At 35.4% G+C, this 23,832-nt stretch overlaps 2 protein-coding genes across 2 annotated transcripts; one reads left to right on the top strand and one right to left on the bottom strand.

The window, feature by feature from the left end:
• Positions 1–1,747: 1,747 nt before the first annotated feature.
• LOC128244092 (uncharacterized) lies at positions 1,748–5,384 on the bottom strand. The gene is made up of 2 exons (XM_052962108.1): positions 5,083–5,384; positions 1,748–3,320 (listed from the first exon to the last, which is right to left on the bottom strand). The coding sequence occupies exons 1-2, from the start codon at positions 5,382–5,384 to the stop codon at positions 1,907–1,909; spliced, it is 1,716 nt and encodes a 571-aa protein (XP_052818068.1). The 3' UTR covers positions 1,748–1,906.
• An 8,297-nt stretch (positions 5,385–13,681) lies between these two features.
• Positions 13,682–22,273, top strand: LOC128243750 (putative nuclease HARBI1). The gene is made up of 4 exons (XM_052961676.1): positions 13,682–13,717; positions 19,740–19,851; positions 21,215–21,311; positions 21,524–22,273. Exons 2-4 carry the CDS (start codon positions 19,740–19,742, stop codon positions 21,813–21,815), a joined length of 501 nt encoding a protein of 166 aa, XP_052817636.1. The 5' UTR covers positions 13,682–13,717; the 3' UTR covers positions 21,816–22,273.
• Positions 22,274–23,832: the final 1,559 nt, after the last annotated feature.

The following is a 23,832-nucleotide window of genomic DNA, read 5'->3' as shown; positions in this document are numbered from 1 at the left end:
CCAAGACGACGTGTCACGTGCAAGAACCGTGTCCCTACCTCTAAGGTCAAGGTCACACTTAGGTGTTTATTCACAATGGAGTGCTGCATATAAGGATACAGAGTATTGGTTGTTATGTCCGGGCAGTAACTTTTTCTTGTATGGACAGATTTGAAAATAACTTGCCACATGTGTTCGACATACCAAGACGACGCTCTTGTTTCTATGGAAAAAAGCCTTGAGCCTCTTCCAAAAATGGTAAAAAAGACACTTCCAATCTCTGGGACTATTGCTTGTGAGAGTATCATAATCTGATCACTATACCAAGACAGGTGTCGAGAAATGGAATTGACGATAAACATTTTCTGTAGCTTATTGCATAAATAATGACAATAAACAGTGTAACCTAATTCTTGGTCAACGTAATTTTCAAGGGTCAGTTAAACTAATAATATACATTTCAAAACCAATTTATTAATGTATAAGATATTGAATACTTGTATTGTATTCTAACAGTAAAGAAATTTATAATAATTGCGGTATATACAGCAGCCAACACAATTTGTTTTAAAGATACTAGATCAGGATATTTCTTTTGGTGATACTACCGTTAATCACTTTATTTGTTTTTGATAATATTAAATAGGGTTGCAAACAAATATTCGAATATTCGATCAATCGTTTGGTATTCGAATGTCAAAATCGGTATTCGAATATTCGAAAAAAGGAGTACCGGTAATAATACTAATTTTCAATAGAGATAATATAAAACCTTCTGCCTACAACACTGTAACACTGTTGTTGTTTATAAAGTTTGTTTATTTTGCTTTTACAACGACTGGCCCATAATGCCAGAGGTGTGAATGTGATGACAATACACAAAACACGGGTCATATGTAATTTATGGACATATCGTAGGGTACTGTAAAAAGTCCCCGTACTTTAACAATAACTCAATAGGAATCGGCTTTAAGACCAATGTTTTGATTTGGCTGCAAATTAAGCTGAGCTACAATAATGTTGTTACATGTATGTGCTTTTAACTGTTTTCCCTGTTTCGATACAATGTTCGTGCTTTGAAATGTAAATGTATAGTATAGCGTTTTAGAATATACTTCCTCTATTGTTGAACACTGGATGAGTCAAATCCAGATATGTTTTAGTTTTATTATTTTACTAGTTCCCGAGTTGGTTTGGGGTTTCCATAGTTATATTTAGTCAATTTAGAAGTCAATCTCAGAACGAGGCTGCTTGTCCTACAGAAAGACCCTCCGTTGGTGCAAAACGCTATTTGACCAGGAATCCATCTAATATCACATTGTTTACTCGTATAAAGGCAGCGGAATTGAAATTATTCGATTTTGTTGTTTGTCTGTTTATAATGTATTGTTTTTTCTTCCTGAAAATTGCGAATTTCAAAGGCTCATTAGGGGGAAATCGGGGTCTGCCGCGCGTACTGGCTGCGACAAAGTAAGGTAAAATTGCCCCGGCTATTACTTAAGCGAATAATAATAGTAGTTTACTACATCTTCCAAAATATGTATTTCGGTAATTCAATCGAATATTCGAATATTCGATCGCAAGAATTACCGAATATTCAAATATCAATTTTGCCATTCGTTTGCATCCCTAATATTAAATCATTTCATGAGGTATTGCATGATACAGAAGTAAATTAAAAAAAGGTTTTAACAATTACAAATATCAATCATTGAATATAAGCAAACACACATACTTATTGAATTTACATTATTTCTGGGGTTTTCTTGTTAATCAACAAATGTATTTAGAAAGTCAAATAAGTAAAATCTAGATTAGCATACATATTATAATGAATTGAATTAAACATAGTTTCTGTCTCTCTGAATGCTTCCTTCCATCACTTCAACAACTATTCCAAACTTTTGTTGACTTTCTGACTGTCTCTCTACTGGAGTTCCATCACCTGAATGTCATCTTGTGATCCACCCACAATCAATCTGCCAGTGTGGGTGCTGTACCAAACTGCCCATGGATATTTGATGCCCTCTCCACTCCTGACCAGTGTGGCCAGCTTCTTCCTGCCTTCCTGGTCAACCTGCACCACTGTGTTGGAGACCCATGAACTCACAAACACATGTCCATCCTCACTCACATGTACACCACATGGCCTTCCAATGTTTGGATCCTTCAGTGTGGCTAGAATACTGCCATTGATGTCAATTGTAATGATCTTGCTATTTGTAGAGTCACAGATGTATATCCTTTTGCCATCTTGGTTTAAAACAAAGTTAGCCACTGTCCTCCCTCCTGATGTGTCTTCATATATCTTCTTGACTAGCTTGCTGTCTGTGGTGTAGAGGTACAGGGCAGAATTGGAGCACACATACAGCTGGTCTCCATGGTGCCTGATGGACATGCAGTCATGGTCAACTGAGAACCTCATGGTCATCTTGATTTTGCCAGCTGACACAGTGAGAAAGTGGACCTCATGCCTGACAGGACCAACACAGTTTACTGCTACAGCCACCTGATTACCAGTCACATGACAGATGTCCTGGGGCCTTGGAGTTACATCACACTGGGTAATTACCTTATACTTCATATTTAATACCTTCACTCTGTTATTGCTGTTATCTACAAGAATAATCTCTCCTGATGGAAGTTCTGTTATACCCATATTTTCACAGGTATGTTTATCTGGCTTGATTTTCACTTTGAAAGTAGATTTGTTTTTAACTGTGAAAACCCCTGATATATCATGCAATGGCCTGATCTGTTTTGAAGACTTCTTGTCAGACTTTTGATGGCCAGTCGGTGATTCGGAGTTCCCAAGGATCTTGCCTAATGAATGCATATCAGACAGCAGTTGTGTAACTCTGGTATCAGACTGGAAACTAGTGGTCGATTCAGGTTTTGTGGACATCTCCTGAAGCAGGCTGTTGGCTTCTGCCATCTTCTCTTCACACTTTCTGAAGCCAATGTAGGAGCTTGACTCATCGTCCTTGCCCTGGGATAGGATGGTGTCCATCAAGGCCTTAAGCTGGTCATGTATGAGTGTGCAGGAGTCAATGTCCTTCTGTAGTGTGTCATCCAGGTCAGCCAGGACACTGTCCATCTGTTTCACTGTCCTCTTCTCCAGCTTATCTAGCAGCTGGTTCAGTGACTTCCTTAAGTCCTTGATCTTTGTCAGCATGGACTTGCCAGAAGTCTTTAATGTGCATTGGTTTTTCTTTCTGACCTCTCTAACCTGGTTCAGGCTTGTTGTTATCTTAGCAACATTGGATGGAAGCTGCTTGAAATCGGCCATCTCGTATACATCCTTGGCCAGGTCTGAGATCAAGCTGATGGTTCTGCACATCCTGTAGGATGTAAGAATGGTGAATTAGTGACTGGATTAAACATCTATAGAATATAAAATAGTTTTATGTGTTATTTAAATGTAACACAGTGTCCTATATAGCTATATATTTTGAAGCTACATTTGTATTTAATAACGTTTAGTTGTTATATTTCACTTACTGATAAAAGTAATCAACATTTCAGCTTTGAAATCAGTTTATGTACATAATCTGAGGCATAAAGTTAGTCAATTGAGAAGAGATGATTGTTTACAGGGCTTCTAAAACCGACAATTTGCTGGTCTGGTTTGATTTGGACTTTGCCGGATGGAATTAAGTAAAAGAAAAGGACTAAAAAATTGGTTTGAAAAAATCCTCTTCTTGTAAATTTCAGTCCAAAACGGCTTAGTCAGTAAATAAATATGATTTTTTAATACACAAACAGTGTCTGTCATACCATCCCCAAATATCAAGGGATATCATTGAGGGCTATTTCGTCTGTGTCAATTGACTTTGCTGTTTTTATAACATCAAAGAGATGTCCAAATTGTAGTAATTTACTCATGTAAACATTTGTCACACTTTTGCTACGAAGAGCCATTTTCACAACATTATAGGGATGCAAACAAATATTCGAATATGCCATCAAACATTTGGTATTTGAATGTCAAAATCGGTATTCGAATATTCGAATAAAAAAGTTGAATAAATATACTAGTTAATAAAAACCTTTTGCCTACAGCTCTGTTGTTGTGTATAAAGTTTGTTTGTTTGTGTAAAACTATTTGAAGAAAAATACTTAAAGGCCCTTTTATTACTAGGGTTTAATAAATAATTATAAATATATGTTGAATTTGAAGATGTGACTGAGGTTTGTGCAGCCGTTAGGGCAAAGGAACATGTTTATAAGTTGTATAAACTGAAAAACTCTTGGATTTAAAAGGTTTCCGTATTACGTGAATAATAAACAATGAAAACACAGTTAGGATTTGTTTTATGTCCATAGAAGTTGACTTTTAAGTAAAAGTTAGATGAATTTAAATCTTAATGATTAAGAATGGCCGTAGAGAGCGTAGCGAACGAGCCCTTCTTAATCATAATATTTTAACTCAGGTCATCTAACTGACTTAGGTTACAACCTCATTGATTGACACATTGTCAACGCAAAATCTGACACGGGGATTGTGTTTCGGATAAGTTGCAGTGTGCGGACCTTTAAACACCCGCAAAAGTTGAAGTTCTTAATGATTAATCCTCTTAATCAAAGTACTTAATGATTGCCTATCTGTAATTTCATTAGCTGTAAATATAGGTTGTATTCTAAAAATGATTATTTGAAATGATAACCAAACAATTATTTACAATTGATATACATGTACACGTAAATAAGCGTAAAAATGATTTTGCTTTGCCTAAGAGATATCCATGATTAGTATCTTTTCAAATGGTAAATAACAGACTGTCCAATAAGTAAACAATAGCGCCATGAAATCATGATTTTGACCTCTGTGTTTACTTGTTTTAAGTAAGTGAAACACCTCTAACTGTCCATTATGTCAGCGGAAAAAAACATCCACACTGCGTGCCTCGGTTTGTTCTTTATCTGACATAATGGACAGTTTTAGACCTTTAACCCTTACTGAAAAATAATCAGTTCACATTGCTCTAGTATCCTCTCAAATCATGAGGGAAATCAACATTGAGTGATTAAATTATTCATCCTAAGATATCTTGGTGTCAATTAAACAGATGCAGTCAAATAAGTCATAATATTATCACTAACCTGTGATTCAAGGACACACAGAGGTGGCAGCACATCTCAGCATGGTCCTCACACAGAAGTTCAATGACCTTACCAGGGTGAAGGTCACATGAAATGAGGGCGTCGCCCTGCCCCACCCACTTGTCCACATTCTTATGGTCCAACACAACATGCTGTTTGAAGAGTTTGGAGTGAAATGTCAGGCATTTGTCACATAAGTATTTGGAGCAGTCCCTACAGAAATGCTTGGCCTCAGTATTAAGCTTGTCTTCTTGACACGGAGAGCAGACAAAGTCATGGATCAAATCAGATGCCATTGACATTGAGTCTTTAAATGACTTTGTATGCTTTGAAGCCAATTTTTACCAGTAAGTTTTAATATTCCACATATCAATATGCCTGTTAAATGTCACAATGTCAAGCAAGAACTAGATATGTATGCTTTAAAGTCATTTTAAATCGTTAAGTATTTCATGCAAAATGATAGTTAAATCTCAATCAAATAATTAAAATTTCAATCAATGTCATAATCTAGAGTCTTGTTATCTCATTGACTATAGACTTTGTACATACATATCAGATGGGGCTTTGGGTGATAAATTATCAACGAGAAAGTTGAACGATACACTGTGTGAAAAAGAAATTGTGCATACTATTTTTCTCTAAAATCATCAAAAGACATTTTAGTTTGTTTAAATGATGTTTTAATTCAATCTATAGCCAAAACAAGAAAACAATTGAAATGTTTTGATTGTTCTCAAAAGGTTTCCCATTTTGAGCTGATAAAGAAGCAGTATTTTATCTGTGCTCTGTAGCACAGTCAATTACTTCATTCGGTTGTTATACCTTGTAAATTGATATCCTTGAAACAGATTTTAAGTGTGGGAATACTAATTAAAGTTGAGTATTGAGTAATGATGCAGCAAATGCCAAGTTTCGCACGGACTTGAAAAGTACTTGATTTTTAGGCTGCTGGATGACAAGTCTTTAATTTTGCTAAAAAAGCTCTTTAAATCTATGTGAAAACTGCTTGGAAAGTGCTTGTATTTTCAGAAACCGTCTTTAAATTTCCTTGTTCTGTCACAAAAGAAGTGTCTGTATTTTGTAGTAAAAGAGGTTCATCTTTAGAAAAAAACTTCTATTTAAGTGGACCTTCATTTACTTTTCGAATATGTTGCCATGCGTACGATGGTATGGGTATGGTACCGGTTTTTATCCAAAGAGTACAATTAATGCGGACACTGGTTAAGTCTATTTCTGTTCTTTGTTTTGTTTTTGCTGTTGTTTCTTGTGTTTTTAACAAAAAGTGGCGTTTTGCTTAAGATAGACTAGTTGACCACGAAAAAATAAACATAAACCGATGTGTAAACATTGCATTTGATTGATATCAGTTCAGGGGGTGAGTCTTCCCTGAAATCAAACTCAAAGTCAGAAAAACAAAAGAGAAATCTGCCTATTATTATTTCCCCAACAAACGAAGTTTGAAGGGGGTACATTGGAGTCACCCTGTGGTCGGTCAGTCGGTCGATCAGTTTGTCGGTTGGTCGGTCCGTTGCAATTTACCTTGTCCGGAGCATTACTTAAAAACTATTGAATTCAACTTCATACAATGGTAGAGCATAATGAGAGGAAGTGCAGTCTACAATAACCATAACTCTATTCTTGCTTATCACTGAGTTATTGCCCTTTGTTACTTTTTTGTCCCGAGTATAACTTGAAAAGTACTGGATGGAATTCATTGGAACTTCATACAGTGGTAAAGCACAACGATAGAAAGTGCAGTGTTCAAGAACCATAACTCTACTTTAGCTAATTACTGAGTTATTACCCTTTATTAGTTTTTATTGCTGTCAATTTTTTTCAGACATTAACTTGCAAACTACTAGATGGAATTTATTAAAACTTAATACAATGGTAAAGCACAATGAGAGGAACTGCAGTGCACAAGAACCATAACTCTATTTCAGCTAATTACAGAGTTACTGTCCTTTGTTTTTTTTCTTGTCCGGAGCATTACTTGAAAACTATTGGATGTAATTTAATTAAACTTCATACAGTGATAGATTATAATGAGAGGGAGTGCAGTATACAGTAATCGCAATTATATTTCAGCCTATTACAGAGTTACTGCCCTTTGTTACTTTTTCTCGTCTGGAGCATAACTTGAAAACTATTGGATGAAATTTAATAAAACTTCTTACAGTGATAGATCATAATGAGAGGGAGTGCAGTGTACAGAAACCGCAATTCTATTTCAGCTAATTACAGAGTCATTGCCCTTTGTTACTTTTTCTTGTCCGGAGCATAACTTGAAAACTATTGGATGGAATTTTATAAAACTTCATACAGTGATAGATCATAATGAGTGGGAGTGCAGTATACAGGAATCGCAATTATATTTCAGCCTATTACAGAGTTACTGCCCTTTGTTACTTTTTCTCGTCTGGAGCATAACTTGAAAACTATTGGATGGAATTTAATAAAACTTCTTACAGTGATAGATCATAATGAGAGGGAGTGCAGTGTATAGAAATCGCAATTCTATTTCAGCTAATTACAGAGTCATTGCCCTTTGTTACTTTTTCTTGTCCGGAGCATAACTTGAAAACTACCGGATGGAATTTTATAAAACTTCATTCAGTGATAGATCATAATAAGAGGGAGTGCAGTATACAGGAATCGCAATTATATTTCAGCCTATTACAGAGTTACTGCCCTTTGTTCCTTTTTCTTGTCCGGAGCATAACTTGAAAACTATTGGATGGAATTTAATAAAACTTTTTACGGTGATAGATCATAATGAGAGGGAGTGCAGTGTACAGGAACCGCAATTCTATTTCAGCTAATTACAGAGTCATTGCCCTTTGTTACTTTTTCTTGTATGGAGCATAACTTGAAAACTACATGATGGAATTTTATAAAACTTCATTCAATGATAGATCATAATGAGAGGGAGTGCAGTGTACAGGAACCGCAATTCTATTTCAGCTAATTACAGAGTTACTACCCTTTTGTTACTTTTTCTTGTCCGAAGCATAACTTGAAAAGTATTGGATGGAATTTAATAAAACTTCATACAGTGATAGATCATAATGAGAAATAGTGCAGTGCACTGGAAATGCAATTCTTTTTCAGCCAATTACAGAGTCATTGCCCTTTGTTACTTTTTTCTTGTCCGGAGTATAACTTGAAAACTACCGGATGGGATGTAATAAAACTTTATACAATGGTACAACACAATAAGAAGGAGTTCAATGTACATGAATCATTACATTATTTTAGCAAATTACAGAGTTATTGCCTTTTTCTGTGTTTTTTGTCAAACTTTTGTCCGGAAAGTAACTTGAAAACTACTAAATGGAATAGCATAAAACTTCATACTATGATAAATCATAACAAGAGACGGCGTTCGGGGTATTTATAACCTTCAGTGATAGCTCTAGTTAGTATTTGCACAAGCATTTATACCCTAGACAAGTTCACCATTTCCTTGTAAATGTAACAGGACAGGGAAAGAGTATAGAGATGTGCTTAAGTATCTCAGAGGTATTAGACGATACATTATACACGTTTAAAGGGTTAATAAAACTTTGACAGGTAACTGTATCACAAAGTTGTGTTATTTTCATAGATTGCTGTAAATTATGTCTTAATGTGCAGAAAATAATTGTTATCAACAATAGTCATTGGAAATCGAAAAAGGTCCTTGAAATCTCATTAAAAACTCCTTGAATTTTTTTATGGATCTGGTTGTATGAACCCTGATTATGCTTACTGAGCTTTTGTCCTCAAATGCGTGTTTTGATCAAAATCATTAATGTTCTCAATTTATATACAGTGTATGTTTAGTTTAATTATGTCTGGATTGTATAGTTGAAATAGTATTTCTAAGGAAATCTCTTAATATAATAAAATCATGAACTTGAAAACAAATACTCAAGCTTTCATGCCACCTCTGTACTTTTGTGGATAATTTTCTTTCTTGGTTGAAGTACCTTATTTTAGGTAGAAAAATGCCCTGATAACTGATAAGAATATTGTAAGTGTATAAGTTATATTTTAAATGTAAATATTTCTACAACTTCAGTATCAATATTATTTAATTTAGTAAAATCTGAATGATTGTGAGAGTGAATCAGGGGAGCCCTTCTATATTGTCTTTTTGAGTTTCTATATTAGGGGCTATATAAGAATAAAGTTTTCCTGTCTGTCTATCCATCAGGACAAGTCTACTTTTCTCAATAACTCATATATTGACTGTGTTGAGAGGAGTGCCATGCACAAGAAACATTTTGTGTACATTTTTATGCCCCCTTCAAAGAATAAGGGGTATATTGCTTTGCACATGTCAGTCGGTCAGTTGGTTCGTCCATAGACCAAAGCTTGTCCGATCGATAACTCGACAATTCCTGAACGTATGGTCATCAAACTTGACATGAAGGTTGAGCCTGAACAGTAGAGGACCCCTATTGATTTTAGATGTCATCAGGTCAAATATCAAGGTCACAGTGACCTTTAATGGTAAAATGTTCTCAAAGCTTGTCTGAGTGATAACTCAACAATGCCTATACCTATGGTCATCAAGCTTGACATGGAGGCTGACCAGTAGATGACCCATTTATATTTTAGGGGTCATCAGGTCAAAAGTCAAGGTCACAGTGACCTAGAATGATAAAAGGTTGTCCGAGTTATAACTAGACAATGCCTGCACACACGGCCCTCAAACCTGCCTTGGAGGTTTGCCCTGACCAGTAGATGACCCCTATTGATTTTAGGGGTCAAAGGTAAAGGTATCAGTGACGTTGAATGCAAACTCGACAATAACTGGACCTATTGTCATCAAACTTGACGTGAAGGTTAGACCTGACCAGTAGATGACCCCTATTGATTTAAGGGGTCATTGGGCCAATGTTCAAGGTAACAGTGACCTTTAATGCGAAAAGGTTAACAAAGCTTCTCCAAGTGATATCTAAACAATGCCTAGACCTATGATCTTCAAACTTGACATGGAGGCTGGGCATGTCCAGTAGATGACCCCGATTGAATTTAGGAGTCATCGGGTCAAAGGTCAAGGTTACAGTGACCTTGAATGTAAACAGCTTGTTTGTGTGATAACTCAGCAATGCCTGATTCCATGGCCCTTAAACTTAATATTTAGGGAGAGGGTGACCAGTTGATGACCCCTACAGATTTTGAGATCATAGAGTCAAAGGTCATGGTCATAAGTCATATTCATCATTTAGATTTACATCATATTTACTTATTCCCTGCTGCTAAGACAATATATTTTTATCTGCAAATATTTATCAATATCTGAACATGATTAAAAGCTGAACCTACTATCATCCCATTTTGAATAGTCATAATCTGTAAACTGCCTCAAAGGCATCCAATGTCCAAGGGGGCAGGAGGGGGAGCAAACATCAAAACATATCTTGTTTATTTTGTGTATGATAATTTATAGTTATTGCCCTTCGATTATTAAACTTATTTTTTTACGAAACAGAAAGTTGTGCTGGATACTAATATCATCCATTGAAAGCTCTAATTCTAATTGACTTAAAATTTAACATGCCAGGAATTCACATACTCCTTAGGCTGACTGTCATGTTAGTCTATAAAGAAAGGTTTCTTTAATGTTTTAAATTCATGATAAATATCCTTATAAGTGTCTTGTTATACTTTACAGATGGATGGGTTGCGGAAGGTGTATAAGATACTTACATCTCTCTTAGTTGATCCTGGGGTGAAAAAATCTGCCGGATCAACTCGCCATTATACTGCAAGGTAGGTTTTGAAAATATCAATAGTTATATTTATCTGACAAATGATGATAGTCACGCTTTTATGACAAGATTGTAGACCCTTGAAGATAAAGGCATGTACAAAAAGGGTGAATTAAATGTTTGCCTCTTCTCAAGATATGAGCTAAAGTGCCCAGAAGGATATTTAATGTCATATTAACGATTATACAACTTGTGTTATCATTTAATTGTTTTTTAATTAAATATTATCGTTAACGCTACTTTTCCATTATAACAATATTATTGCAGTTTTGAAAATATGAAAATAAGTTTTCAAATAATTTGTGGTCACTTTAGTGTGTGTGTTTTATTTTCATTTATATGGAGCTGTCTTAAAGTTTATGGCAGTTTTAAACCAGAAATAAAAGACAACATTATATAATTGTGTTAAACTCATTTAACCACAAGATAAAAGAAAGAATCTTTATTTTAGTCGGGAATATGCAAACAAGAAACAAGCTGTTTTCCGACAAGCTTGATATGTTACTGATCCTTCCTTGCATACAGCCTTCAAGAAAGATGGTGGGATGGAAAAGATATTGGAACACATCCAACTCGGTGTGCTCAAAGATGGCGACTCTAATTCAGTATGTAGCTTTCTAACGGCAAATTACACCAAATCAGAAGTGCTTACTCATTGTTACATGCCTTATTTCCATTAGTTGTGAACCAAAGTACTGTGGTACAATCTCAGACAATTGGCTACCTTACATATAAATAGGTTTTAAAACTGAATGATTTAGAAAACAGGCTGGACATGCTGGATCTACTTGATCTACTTTTTATTATTTACATTTTCACCGCATTGTTTGTCCTCGTACTCCAGATATTGTCATTTTACCAAATATACAGTGGTTACGTTCAACCAATATTACTTTTCTAAGGGGAATTAACTTTTTTTTCTAATGATGTTTAATGTACACAAGTGGAGCTTTATGTCCATAAATTGTGTTTCGGAGTCGTGGAGCACTAGAAATCAGTTTTATGATACATGCAAATTTGTTAGACAGAATATATAGGAAAATTATTCGGTTGTTTGTAACCTTCTCAAAGTTAAAAAATATGCTCAGTGATATACAATCTTATTTTATTAGACCATTAAGGCCTGATATGGCACTGTTTACTCGATTTTTGTCGTTATATGCCAAAGCCATTTTTTGTCGAACACACTAAATTAGACAGCATGGCTTCAGGGTAGGGTGAGATTGTAATTACCATGACTTTAATTCTTCTCTTGTCTGTTTGTAAAGAATAAAAAGTTACAGGTATATGATAGTCATTCAGTCGTCTTCTCCTGCAACCAAATCATCCTACAACAACTTGACAATAGCTGAAAAATATTGATATTGACATAAAACTTTCTACAAATGTTACCAGTGACCATATATGCATGATTTTCTTGAGTGTTGTCTCCATAACAGATGAGCAATGATGTCCCTTTTCAGTCATCACTTGCAGTGTACGACAAATTCATTGTCAAATTTGCTTTGGGCTCAAGTGATCAAATATATTACAAATGTCTAAAATGTACAATGTATGTCAACCATTTTTTTCCAGAGCGCCGTGCAGCCATACCTACCTGGTTTTTATCCATTATATGAAGCATCATTCATAATAACTACTCCCCGAGACACAGACTGGCACATGATACCAGCTTGTACCTGACACTCGTCAGAGGTAAGCAGTTTTATTGCATACATTTTAATAACTTCTCCCTGAGACACAGACTGGCACGTGATACCACCTTGTGCCTGACACTCGTCAGAGGTAAGCAGTTTTATTGCATACATTTTAATGACTTCTCCCTGAGACACAGACTGGCACATGATACCAGCTTGTACCTGACACTGGTCAGAGGTAAGCAGTTTTATTGCATACATTTTAATGACGTTTAATGATTATATCGCTTATTTTAAACCATGTGAAATTGTCCAAAACCAGGCAATGTACCTAAGACTGATTTATGGGTGAAAAGAAAACTAGAAATAGAGCAGTTGTTTGGAAAGACATATTATACTGGTTCAAACTTAGCTCCTTGTTTAATTCATATCGTAAAAAATACTCTTGTTTTCTGTTCCAGTTGCGCTACTGTTGTCAAATGATGATAGAACATGCTACGAGGTGTCTCATATCCTGGCATTGTTGCTGCTTGATGAACAAGCTAGATTCTACATTTGATAAAGGACACTAGTTGATCAAAAGTAGGTGAAAGGGGTGGGGATTTGTTTATGTGGGAGGAGTGGGGATGTTGTATGAGGGGGTTAAGAATCTACCTCGTACAGGCTTTCGTCACTTCTTTAATTTACATTTTGGTATTGTTTTTAGCTACTCCGAATCTGTATGGGCCAATAGTGGAATTATTTTTTTTATTTTATATATTATTTATTTATAAAATAAAATGGGGGGGGGGGGGGGCATGAATCAACCTTTGAAGGGCTTTCGCAACTTATTTAGTTACTTTTGGGATTTTATTTTTCAGCCTCTCAGTTTTTCCACGACAAAAGTTTATCATATTTATATACTGTACGTAGATGTGCATTGATTACATTTGTAGATATAAATTATATTGTGGATGAAATTGTCGATATAATCGCATATACCCCGCCACCATTCCCACCCAACTCTTAGTTATTTACTCATTCCACTCCATAGCTGTAAATGGATTAAATTTAAATAATAAATTTATTTCTTCATTTCTTAGAATATTTACACATGTTAATTGGAAGTTTGCGTTTTCAGGATTTCCAAATGTCATTGGACTGGTGGATGGAACCCACATACGAATAAATGCCCCTCACCAGTATGAGGAGGACTATGTAAATCGCAATGGCTATCACTCTATCAATGTGCAGGTGAGAACTTACATACTGATACAACTGAAAATGATATAACTGTCTGAAAAAAGATCATAAATGTTTTGTTGTCAATAAATCTTATAGATGTTCTAGTTTTATACGAAATGTAATGGTCATCCTTACCAAGCTGCAATGTTGTATTTGTAAATTGTTTGGCCTTAGCATGTAGCTTATAACAACTTTCATAGTGTACTCACTTGCCTTGGCAATGCCAATGGTGATAGTATGATTGAAAGTTCTTCCTGTAAATTTCATGGTTTTAATAACATATCAGTGGTCGAAATTAGCACAAGCATGCAAGCCACGCACTAGTAAAATGTCTTCCGGGCTTGCTCAAATTCTGAAGTTTATATAGCAGGGCTTGTTCAAAAACATGATTCCATGCAATATAGTATAAGAATTCGGGTTTGTTTATCCGAAAGTCTAATTTCAATGACTGACATATGAATTTTTGCTCTAAATGTACTTATATCTTCACTAGTACACTCCTTGCAATCATGCAGAAGAAACACTCACTTTTTAGCTCACCTGTCACGTAGTGACAAGGTGAGCTTTTGTGATCACTCTTCGTCCGTCGTCCGTCCGTCCGTCCGTCCGTCCGTCCGTCCGTCCGTCCGTCCGTCCGTCCGTCCGTCCGTCCGTCCGTTCACAATTGCTTGTGAACACAATAGAGGTCACAATTTTGACCTAATCTTTATGAAACTTGGTCAGACTGATCATCTCTATAAAATCTAGGTCAAGTTCGATATTGGGTCATCTGGGGTCAAAAACTAGGTCACTAGGTCAATTAGTAGAAAAACCTTGTGAACACAATAGAGGTCACAATTTTAGCCTAATCTCAATGCAACTTGGTCAGAATGGTCATCTCTATAAGATCTAGGTCAAGTTCGATATTGGGTCATCCGCGGTCAATAATTAGGTCACTAGGTCAATTAGTAGAAAAACCTTGTGAACACAATAGAGGTCACAATTTTAGCCTAATCTCAATGCAACTTGGTCAGAATGATCATCTCTATAAAATGTAGGACAAGTTCGATATTGGGTCATCCGCGGTCAACAACTAGGTCACTAGGTCAATTAGTACAAAAACCTTGTGAACACAATAGAAGTCACAATTTTAGCCTAATCTCAATGCAAGTTGGTCAGAATAATCATCTCTATAAAATCTAGGTCAAGTTCGATATTGGGTCATCCGCAGTCAATAACTAGGTCACTAGGTCAATTATTAGAAAAACCTTGTGAACACAACAGAGGTCACAATTTTGACCTAATCTTTATGAAACTTGGTCAGACTGATCATCTCTATAAAATCTAGGTCAAGTTCGATATTGGGTCATCTGGGGTCAAAAACTAGGTCAGTAGGTCAATTAGTAGAAATACCTTGTGAACACATTAGAGGTCACAATTTTAGCCTAATCTCAATGCAACTTGGTCAGAATGATCATCTCTATAAAATCTAGGTCAAGTTCGATATTGGGTCATCCGCGGTCAATAACTAGGTCACTAGGTCAATTAGTAGAAAAACCTTGTGAACACAATAGAGGTCACAATTTTAGCCTAATCTCAATGCAAATTGGTCAGAATGATCATCGCTGTAAAATGTAGGTCAAGTTCGATATTGGGTCATTCACGGTCAATAACTAGGTCACTAGGTCAATTAGTACAAAAATCTTGTGAACACAATAGAGGTCACAATTTTAGCCTAATCTCAATGCAACTTGGTCAGAATGATCATCTCTATAAAATCTAGGTCAAGTTCGATATTGGGTCATCCGCGGTCAATAACTAGGTCACTAGGTCAATTAGTACAAAAACCTTGTGAACACAATAGAGGTCACAATTTTAGGCTAATCTTAATGCAACTAGGTCAGAATGATCATCTCTATAAAATCTGGGTCAAGTTCGATATTGGGTCATACGCAGTCAATAACTAGGTCACTAGGTCAATTATTAGAAAAACCTTGTGAACAAAATAGAGGTCACAATTTTAGCCTTATCTTAATGAAACTTGGTCAGAATGATCATCTTAACATAAGCTAGGTCAAGTTCCATATTGGGTCAACCCAGGTCAAAAACTAGGTCACTAGGTCAATTAGTAGAAAAACCTTGTGAACACAATAGAGGTCACAATTTTAGCCTAATCTCAATGCAACTTGGTCAGAATGATCATCTCTATAAAATGTAGGTCAAGTTCGATATTGGGTCATCCGCGGTCAACAACTAGGTCACTAGGTCAATTAGTACAAAAACCTTGTGAACACAATAGAGGTCACAATTTTAGCCTAATCTCAATGCAAGTTGGTCAGAATAATCATCTCTATAAAATCTAGGTCAAGTTCGATATTGGGTCATCCGCAGTCAATAACTAGGTCACTAGGTCAATTATTAGAAAAACCTTGTGAACACAACAGAGGTCACAATTTTGACCTAATCTTTATGAAACTTGGTCAGACTGATCATCTCTATAAAATCTAGGTCAAGTTCGATATTGGGTCATCTGGGGTCAAAAACTAGGTCACTAGGTCAATTAGTAGAAATACCTTGTGAACACATTAGAGGTCACAATTTTAGCCTAATCTCAATGCAACTTGGTCAGAATGATCATCTCTATAAAATGTAGGTCAAGTTCGATATTGGGTCATCCGCGGTCAATAACTAGGTCACTAGGTCAATTAGTAGAAAAACCTTGTGAACACAATAGAGGTCACAATTTTAGCCTAATCTCAATGCAACTTGGTCAGAATGATCATCGCTATAAAATGTAGGTCAAGTTTGATATTGGGTCATTCACGGTCAATAACTAGGTCACTAGGTCAATTAGTACAAAAACCTTGTGAACACAATAGAGGTAACAATTTTAGCCTAATCTCAATGCAACTTGGTCAGAATGATAATCTCTATAAAATCTAGGTCAAGTTCGATATTGGGTCATCTGCGGTCAATAACTAGGTCACTAGGTCAATTAGTACAAAAACCTTGTGAACACAATAGAGGTCACAATTTTAGGCTAATCTTAATGCAACTTGGTCAGAATGATCATCTCTATAAAATCTGGGTCAAGTTCGATATTGGGTCATACGCAGTCAATAACTAGGTCACTAGGTCAATTATTAGAAAAACCTTGTGAACAAAATAGAGGTCACAATTTTAGCCTTATCTTAATGAAACTTGGTCAGAATGATCATCTTAACATAAGCTAGGTCAAGTTCCATATTGGGTCAACCCAGGTCAAAAACTAGGTCACTAGGTCAATTAGTAGAAAAACCTTGTGAACATAATAGATGTCACAATTTTAGGCTTAACTCAATTCAACTTGGTCAGAATGATCATCTCTAGAAAAATATAGGTCAAGTTCGATGACCGAAATTGCCTAAATGTTTCTGGTCCACTGCATAACATGGCGGCGCAGCTAAAAATAGAAAAAGTTTTAAACGACATCTTTTCAGAAATCGATGATCAGATTTTGATTAGACTTAACATAAATGTTCCTTGGGTGGTCCTTAACCAAAATCTATCAAATGGGTCCATTCCGCTGCACAACATGGCCGCCAAGACTAAAAAATGGAAAAACCTTTAAACAACTTCATCAAAAACCAATAATCTTATCTCAGTAAACTTGACAGAAATGTTCCTTTGGTGGTCCTTGTTAACTCAAATTGCCCAAACCGTTCTGGTCCGCTGCACAACATGGGCATCAGAGCTAAAAATAGAAAAATCTTTAAATGACTTTTCTTCAGAAACCGATGATTGTATTTCTATTTAACTTGGCGAAAATGTTTGTTAGGTGGCCTTTGCTTGAGCCTGTAGGCCAGTGCAGCACAGGCACTGATGTGCCTCTTGTTTGCAAAAATCTTAAAAATATGTCACCAATGTGCTACTATTCAATATAATTTCATGTTCTCATTTGCAATTGGCTGACTACTATTGAACGTTTCACATTTGTACTCAACAGTATGTGCAGTCTACACAAATAATAGTGTACATATTTGTACATTTTTGTTAGCCTATCTGTCTGTCATAGTTACCTTGGCACAAGAATACTATTACTGACACATTTAAAACATTCAAAAACCAAAGAACTTAGAGCTCAGTTGTTTCCTGGAAAAAGTAAAAATGTTGTCACCAACTACATTGTGTCTGCATTGATGTTATCATTGTCATTATTGATGTAGTTCCCATTCACTTACAATTGTGACCATCACCTTCATGTTACCTTGACGTTAAAAGTCCAGTGTTAGAACTGTTAATGCCCTCATTTTTTGCAGCTAATACCAATCCCTATTCAACAAATCAGAAATTTTCTTCATATCATTCCCTTGAACCCATCTTTTCCATCATACTTTTCAAGGTTTGTTCCCACAACTTTTTGATGCATTCTGTTGATTTTGAAGATGTTTGTTTTTATAGAAAATTTGGCACAAGTAAATGTTTAATAAACACATTAATAAAACCCTTTGAAGATGTTGTTTGTATTTTGTTTGCTAATTAATATACTATGACAACTTCCATTCATTCATGATTGTTAACAACAAAGTAAACTTGTCGCCTGGTGGCATCCATTAATTACTAACAATTAAGGAAGAACCAGTAACTCAAAATATTGATGCATTGCAATCCTGAAAGTCCCAATAGTATGGATCGATGGCAGGTAAGCGATACAGGGCCACCATGGCCCTATGGTTAGCTCACCTGTCACGCAGTGACATAATGAGCTTTTGTGACCGCTTGATGTATGTCGTTCGTCAACATTTTGCTTCGAACAACATCTCCTTAACCCCTTGGCCAATCATGATGAAACTTGGCAGGGATGTTCCTTGCATGAAGCTCTACCAAAGTTGTTCAAAGACATGGATTCCATGCGAAACTCTGGTTGCCATGGTAACCGATAAGAAAAACTTAAAAAAAATTCTCCTCCAAAACCACAAGGCCTAGAGCTTTGATATTTGATATGTAGCATCACCTAATGGACCTCTACCAAGATTGTTCAAATTATGCCCCTGGGGTCAAAAATGACCCCGCCCCGGGTCACGTGGTTTACATAGACTTAGATATGGAAAACTTAACAAATCTTCTCCAAAACTAGAAGTCCTAGGGCTTTGATATTTGGCATGTATAATTACTTTATGGACATCTACCAAGATTGTTCTAATTATGCCTCTGGAGTGATAAGAGGCCCTGCCCGGGGGTCGCAAGTTTTACATAGGCTTATTTAGTGAAAACTTAAAATCTTGTCTAAAACCACAAGGCCTAGGCATTTGATATATGGTATGTAGCTTTACCTTGTGGTTCTCTACCGAGATTATTCAAATTATGCCCCTGAAGTGATAAGAGGCCCCACCTAGGGGGTCACAAGTTTTACATAGGCTTATATAAGGAAAGTGTTTAAAAATCTTCTTGTCTGAAAATGCAAGGCCTACGCATTCAATATTTGGTATGTATCATAACCAAGTGGTCCTCTACCAAGATTGTTCAATTTATGCCCCTGGGGAGAAGAGGCCCTATCCTGGGGGGAGTCACAAGTTTTGCATAGGCTTATATAGAACAAAAAACTTCTTGTCTAAACCAACAAGACATTGGCATTTTATATGTGGCATAACCTAGTGGCCCGCTACCAAGATTGTTCAATTTGTGCACCTGTGGTGAAAAGAGGCCTCACCCTGGGTGTCACAAGTTTAACATAGGCTTATATAGGAAAAAACTTTAAAATTTTCTTGTCTGAAGCCACAAGGACTAGGTCTTAAATATTTGGTTTGAAGCATTGCCTACTGATAGGGTCATGTGGGGTAAAAAACTAGGTCAGTGGGACAAATAAAAGAGTGGCCTCTAGGGGCCATACTTTTCATTGGATCTTTATGATAATAGGTCAGAATGTTCACTTTATTTAGCAAAGCTACAGGTGAGCGATACAGGGCCATCATGGCCCTCTTGTCATTGTAATACTCATTCTTTTTGTTCAATCTTACTCCAGAAATGAACAACTGGACTGAAACATAATCAACAATTGTCATTGTATTTTCAGATGGTATGTGATGCTGGGTTCCGGATTCAAAATGTAGTTGTGAAGTGGCCTGGAAGTGTCCATGATGCCCGCATATTCCGGCAATCTTCCTTATGCCTGGATTTGGAAAATGGTAAATGAATCAATGCTCGTGTATTTCAATGAAAATGCATTTTTCTTTTACTTTGATGTCTCATTTAATGTCATATAACCATACAAATACACACATTTTCTGAGTTTAAGATTGCCAGGTATATTTAAATGGTAAAACATAATTTAACAGGGCGTTTGTTAATGGAAGTTTGTAAGTAGATTATTTCCTAAAAATGGGTGAAAACTTTCAGTACTAAAACTTCCATAATCTTGAAATTTTCATAACATGTTGTCAATATTTCTGTTAAAATGTTTTCAATTGGAATCATTCTTGATGTAAAATGATTTTTTATGATACAAATCTGTGATTTTTGCAAAATAAAATTGTTGTTTTTTTAAAAAAATTAACAAAGTAATTGGGAAAAAAGTTAAAAAAATATTTGTATATGGTACTTTCAGTAAAATAATTGATGGACATAACTTCCAGTTTCATATTCTTAAAGCTGCACTCTCACAGATTGAACGTTTTGACAAATTATTTTGATTTTTTTGTCCTGGAACAAGCCAACTTTTGAGAGAATCCATGTAAACATGGGTGAAAGTTTTCAGTATTGATACTGAATTCAGTATTTTAGAAAATATTTATCCTATATAATGTATTGTAAAAATGGCATTTCCCCATGTAAACACCCTATTTTCAGTATTTTGAAAAATTCAAACTTTCACCCATGTGTAAACCATTTATATAAGACTGCTGACAAAAATCAGATGGCAGATTGTTCAAAAATTGATATTTTATGCATTTTTCTTAAACCGTTAGTAAGGGTTTAAGTAATAAAACATTAATTTTGGTACGGAAATATGAAAATCTACTATCAGATTTTTTGTCAGCAATCTTATATCATTGGTTTGCAGATATTTACGCCAAAAATTTGCTCTTTCCAAGACAAAAAATAAAATAGTTGTTAAAATGGTCAATCTGTGAGAGTGCAGCTTTAAGGTAGTCATGTTTTTGAAACAATTCCTTTTCACACATACAATGACATTCTTCATCACTTGACCATTGTTCAATTGTTCACCATTATATAAATGGTGAGCAATTGAACAATGGTCAAGTGATGAAGTATGTCATTGTATGTGTCTCAGTCTGGCAATAGATCTTTGTACCATTTTATTATGTACCATTGCTTCCAAATCCAAGATTAATCAAAGATTCTAAAATTATTGCAAACTGTAAAATAATAAATACACAAAATCATATCTTAAGAAATTTGTGATTATTAATAGTTTTTACATGTTGAAGCCTGAAAAGCAGTGTGAGGTGTAAATATTCATGTTCTTATTGACCGCATTTGATTATGTCTGATGTATTTTGATGTTGTATTATATAATATGTCGAACAGGTGTCATGGATGGTTACTTGCTTGGTGACAGTGGTTATGCGTGCCGACGTTACCTTCTAACACCATACCTGAACACACGATCACAAGCACAGGAAAGGTATGATACTCATGCCAAGCAGGGCAAATAAAAGAAATGTAACATATGTAAATGATAAGATGTGCTAAAATTTGTTTAGATGTGTAAGTGACATTTCACTCATACTGGATCATGTTATTGCTAACTTTGGGACCATCTAGTGTCTAGTACCTTTAACATTAATTGCGTTGTATAAGTATATGCCCATGATATGATTGTTGTATAAATTTCAGATATAACAGAGCCCTAGTAAAGACTCGAGTCATTATTGAACAGACATACGGTGTGTTGAAGCGCAGGTTTCCTTGCCTTTCATATGGCCTTCGTGTACAGCCCCAGCGATGCTGCCAGATAATATTGACCTGCTCCTTCCTCCACAACTTTGGTCTAGATAATGGAGACATATTTGATCGTCTGGACGATTTTGATGTTGATCAACCAGATCATGACTTTCATTTTCAAATTCAAAATCCAGGCAATGGCCTTCTTTTCAGAGATGTTTTAGCACAAACATTCTTCTCCTGACTGATATGTTCAGTTTCCTTTTTCATAAAAGTGCTGTAACTGTTATGACAGTATTTGAGTATTTGAAAAAAGTAAGAATCATTTTGTTTTTAGCTGAACTGAATGAAGAATGGAGAACTATACTACTCTGCGTTATGTCGGCAGCAGCGTCGGCTGGACATCTTGTTTAAGATTTTGCATATACTGGTATGAACATTTAAAGCTGCACTCTCACAGATATACCATTTTTGCAACTTTTTTTATTTTGTGTCTTGGAAAGAGCAAATTTTGGCGTAAATATTTGCAAACCAATGATATAAGATTGCTGACAAAAAATCTGATCGTAGATTTTCATATTTCCATACCAAAATTAATGTTTTATTGCTTAAACTGTTACTAACAGTATAAGGAAAATGCATAAAATATCAATTTTTGAACTTTATATAACAATCTGCCATCTGATTTTTTGTCAGCAGTCTTATATAAATGGTTTACATGGATTTTCTCAAAAATTAGCTTGTTCCATGACAAAAAATAAAAAAAAGTCGTCAAAACGTTCAACCTGTGAGAGTGCAGCTTTAAGCCATTATCTCTAGTAACTACATCATTTACTGCATTGAAACTTTGGATATGTATTCCCATTTATATAACTTACCAAATTAATGAAGTAAGATAACACTTATTTGAGTATAGTGCAAATGGGCCTTTATTATTTGACTTTGAAATTCTGGTAAAAGTGTTGCATGTAGGCACACATAGGTTGATATCTCAGCAACTACTTGATGTATCGTGTTGCATTGAGATTTTATACAATGGTACTAAACCATCCAATTTACTAAAAAACAAGTAAAATAACTATAGTTTGCATTAAGTTTGGCATCACTCTAATCCAATTTAAAGTGATCCATGCATGTTTCACCAAAACTTTTCAATCCTTACACATAAAAGCGACGGAGTAGTCGAACGCGCTGTCTCTGTGACAGCTCTTGTTAATAATTGCTTCGAAATGTTTTCCACCAACTCTGGTTGTCAATCCCTGTTTGAGGTTCATTTGATATCATTATATACATGTCTAATTTTCAATTGGAATGCTGATAGTTTAAGAGAAATTGCATTTTCTCTTAATGTTTTTTGCTCCTCTGATGATCATTTGCTACTTCCGAGTGTGATATTTCCATTGCTAGTCTTTTGAGACATATCAAATATTTCTGTTCCAATGGTGTTTCATGCATAAAGCCCATATCCTTGATACTTTTGTAAAAAAAAAATGCATTTTGTTTAAAAATCTTTATTTCTGTAATAACTCTCTTTAAACTACCTGATATTAAACAACAAAACAAATAACACATAAGTATATATGCAGATGTGGTCATAAAGACTTTCATAACGTCATATAACTTTTATCACATGAATTAACTGTACATATCATCCTTTTACATAGTGTACCTTTTGCAAATGTGACAATCAATATATTTGAAATATGGCACTTAAAAAAACAGATGAAATACATGTCCATTTCTATTTTATGTTATGTTATTGAAAAACAGATGAAATACATGTCAAGTTCTATTTCCTGTTATGTTATTGTGAAGAACATGTTAGACCTCCATTGTCTGTAAATTTCCTTTATGTTTTAGTTTAAAGTAGTGTTATTCATTTATCTTAACATGGTAGATTCATTTAACTTCACATGGTAGATTCATTGACCTTAACATGGTGAACAATTGATGTACTTTAATATGCATATATTTTTTTTAAAAGGGCAATCAAATACTTAGGTAGACATACCCAGTAATATTTTTAGCTCACTTGAGCACGAAGTGCTTCAAGGTGAGCTATTGTGATCGCCCTGAGTCCGTGGTCGTCCGTCGTCAACAATTTGACTGTTAACCCTCTAGAGGTCACAATTTGGACACAATCTTAATGAAACTTGGTCAGAATGTTACCCGCAATAAAATGTTGGATGAGTTCGATATTGGTTCATTTGGAGTTAAAAACTAGGTCACCTGGTCAAATTAAATGAAAAGCCTATTAACAC

This window comes from Mya arenaria, chromosome 8 (assembly GCF_026914265.1).
Source record: "Mya arenaria isolate MELC-2E11 chromosome 8, ASM2691426v1".
NCBI classification, from domain to species: Eukaryota; Metazoa; Mollusca; class Bivalvia; order Myida; family Myidae; genus Mya; species Mya arenaria.
Note: the sequence above shows the minus strand (reverse complement) of the source record. Positions and strands in the feature narration are given on the sequence as shown.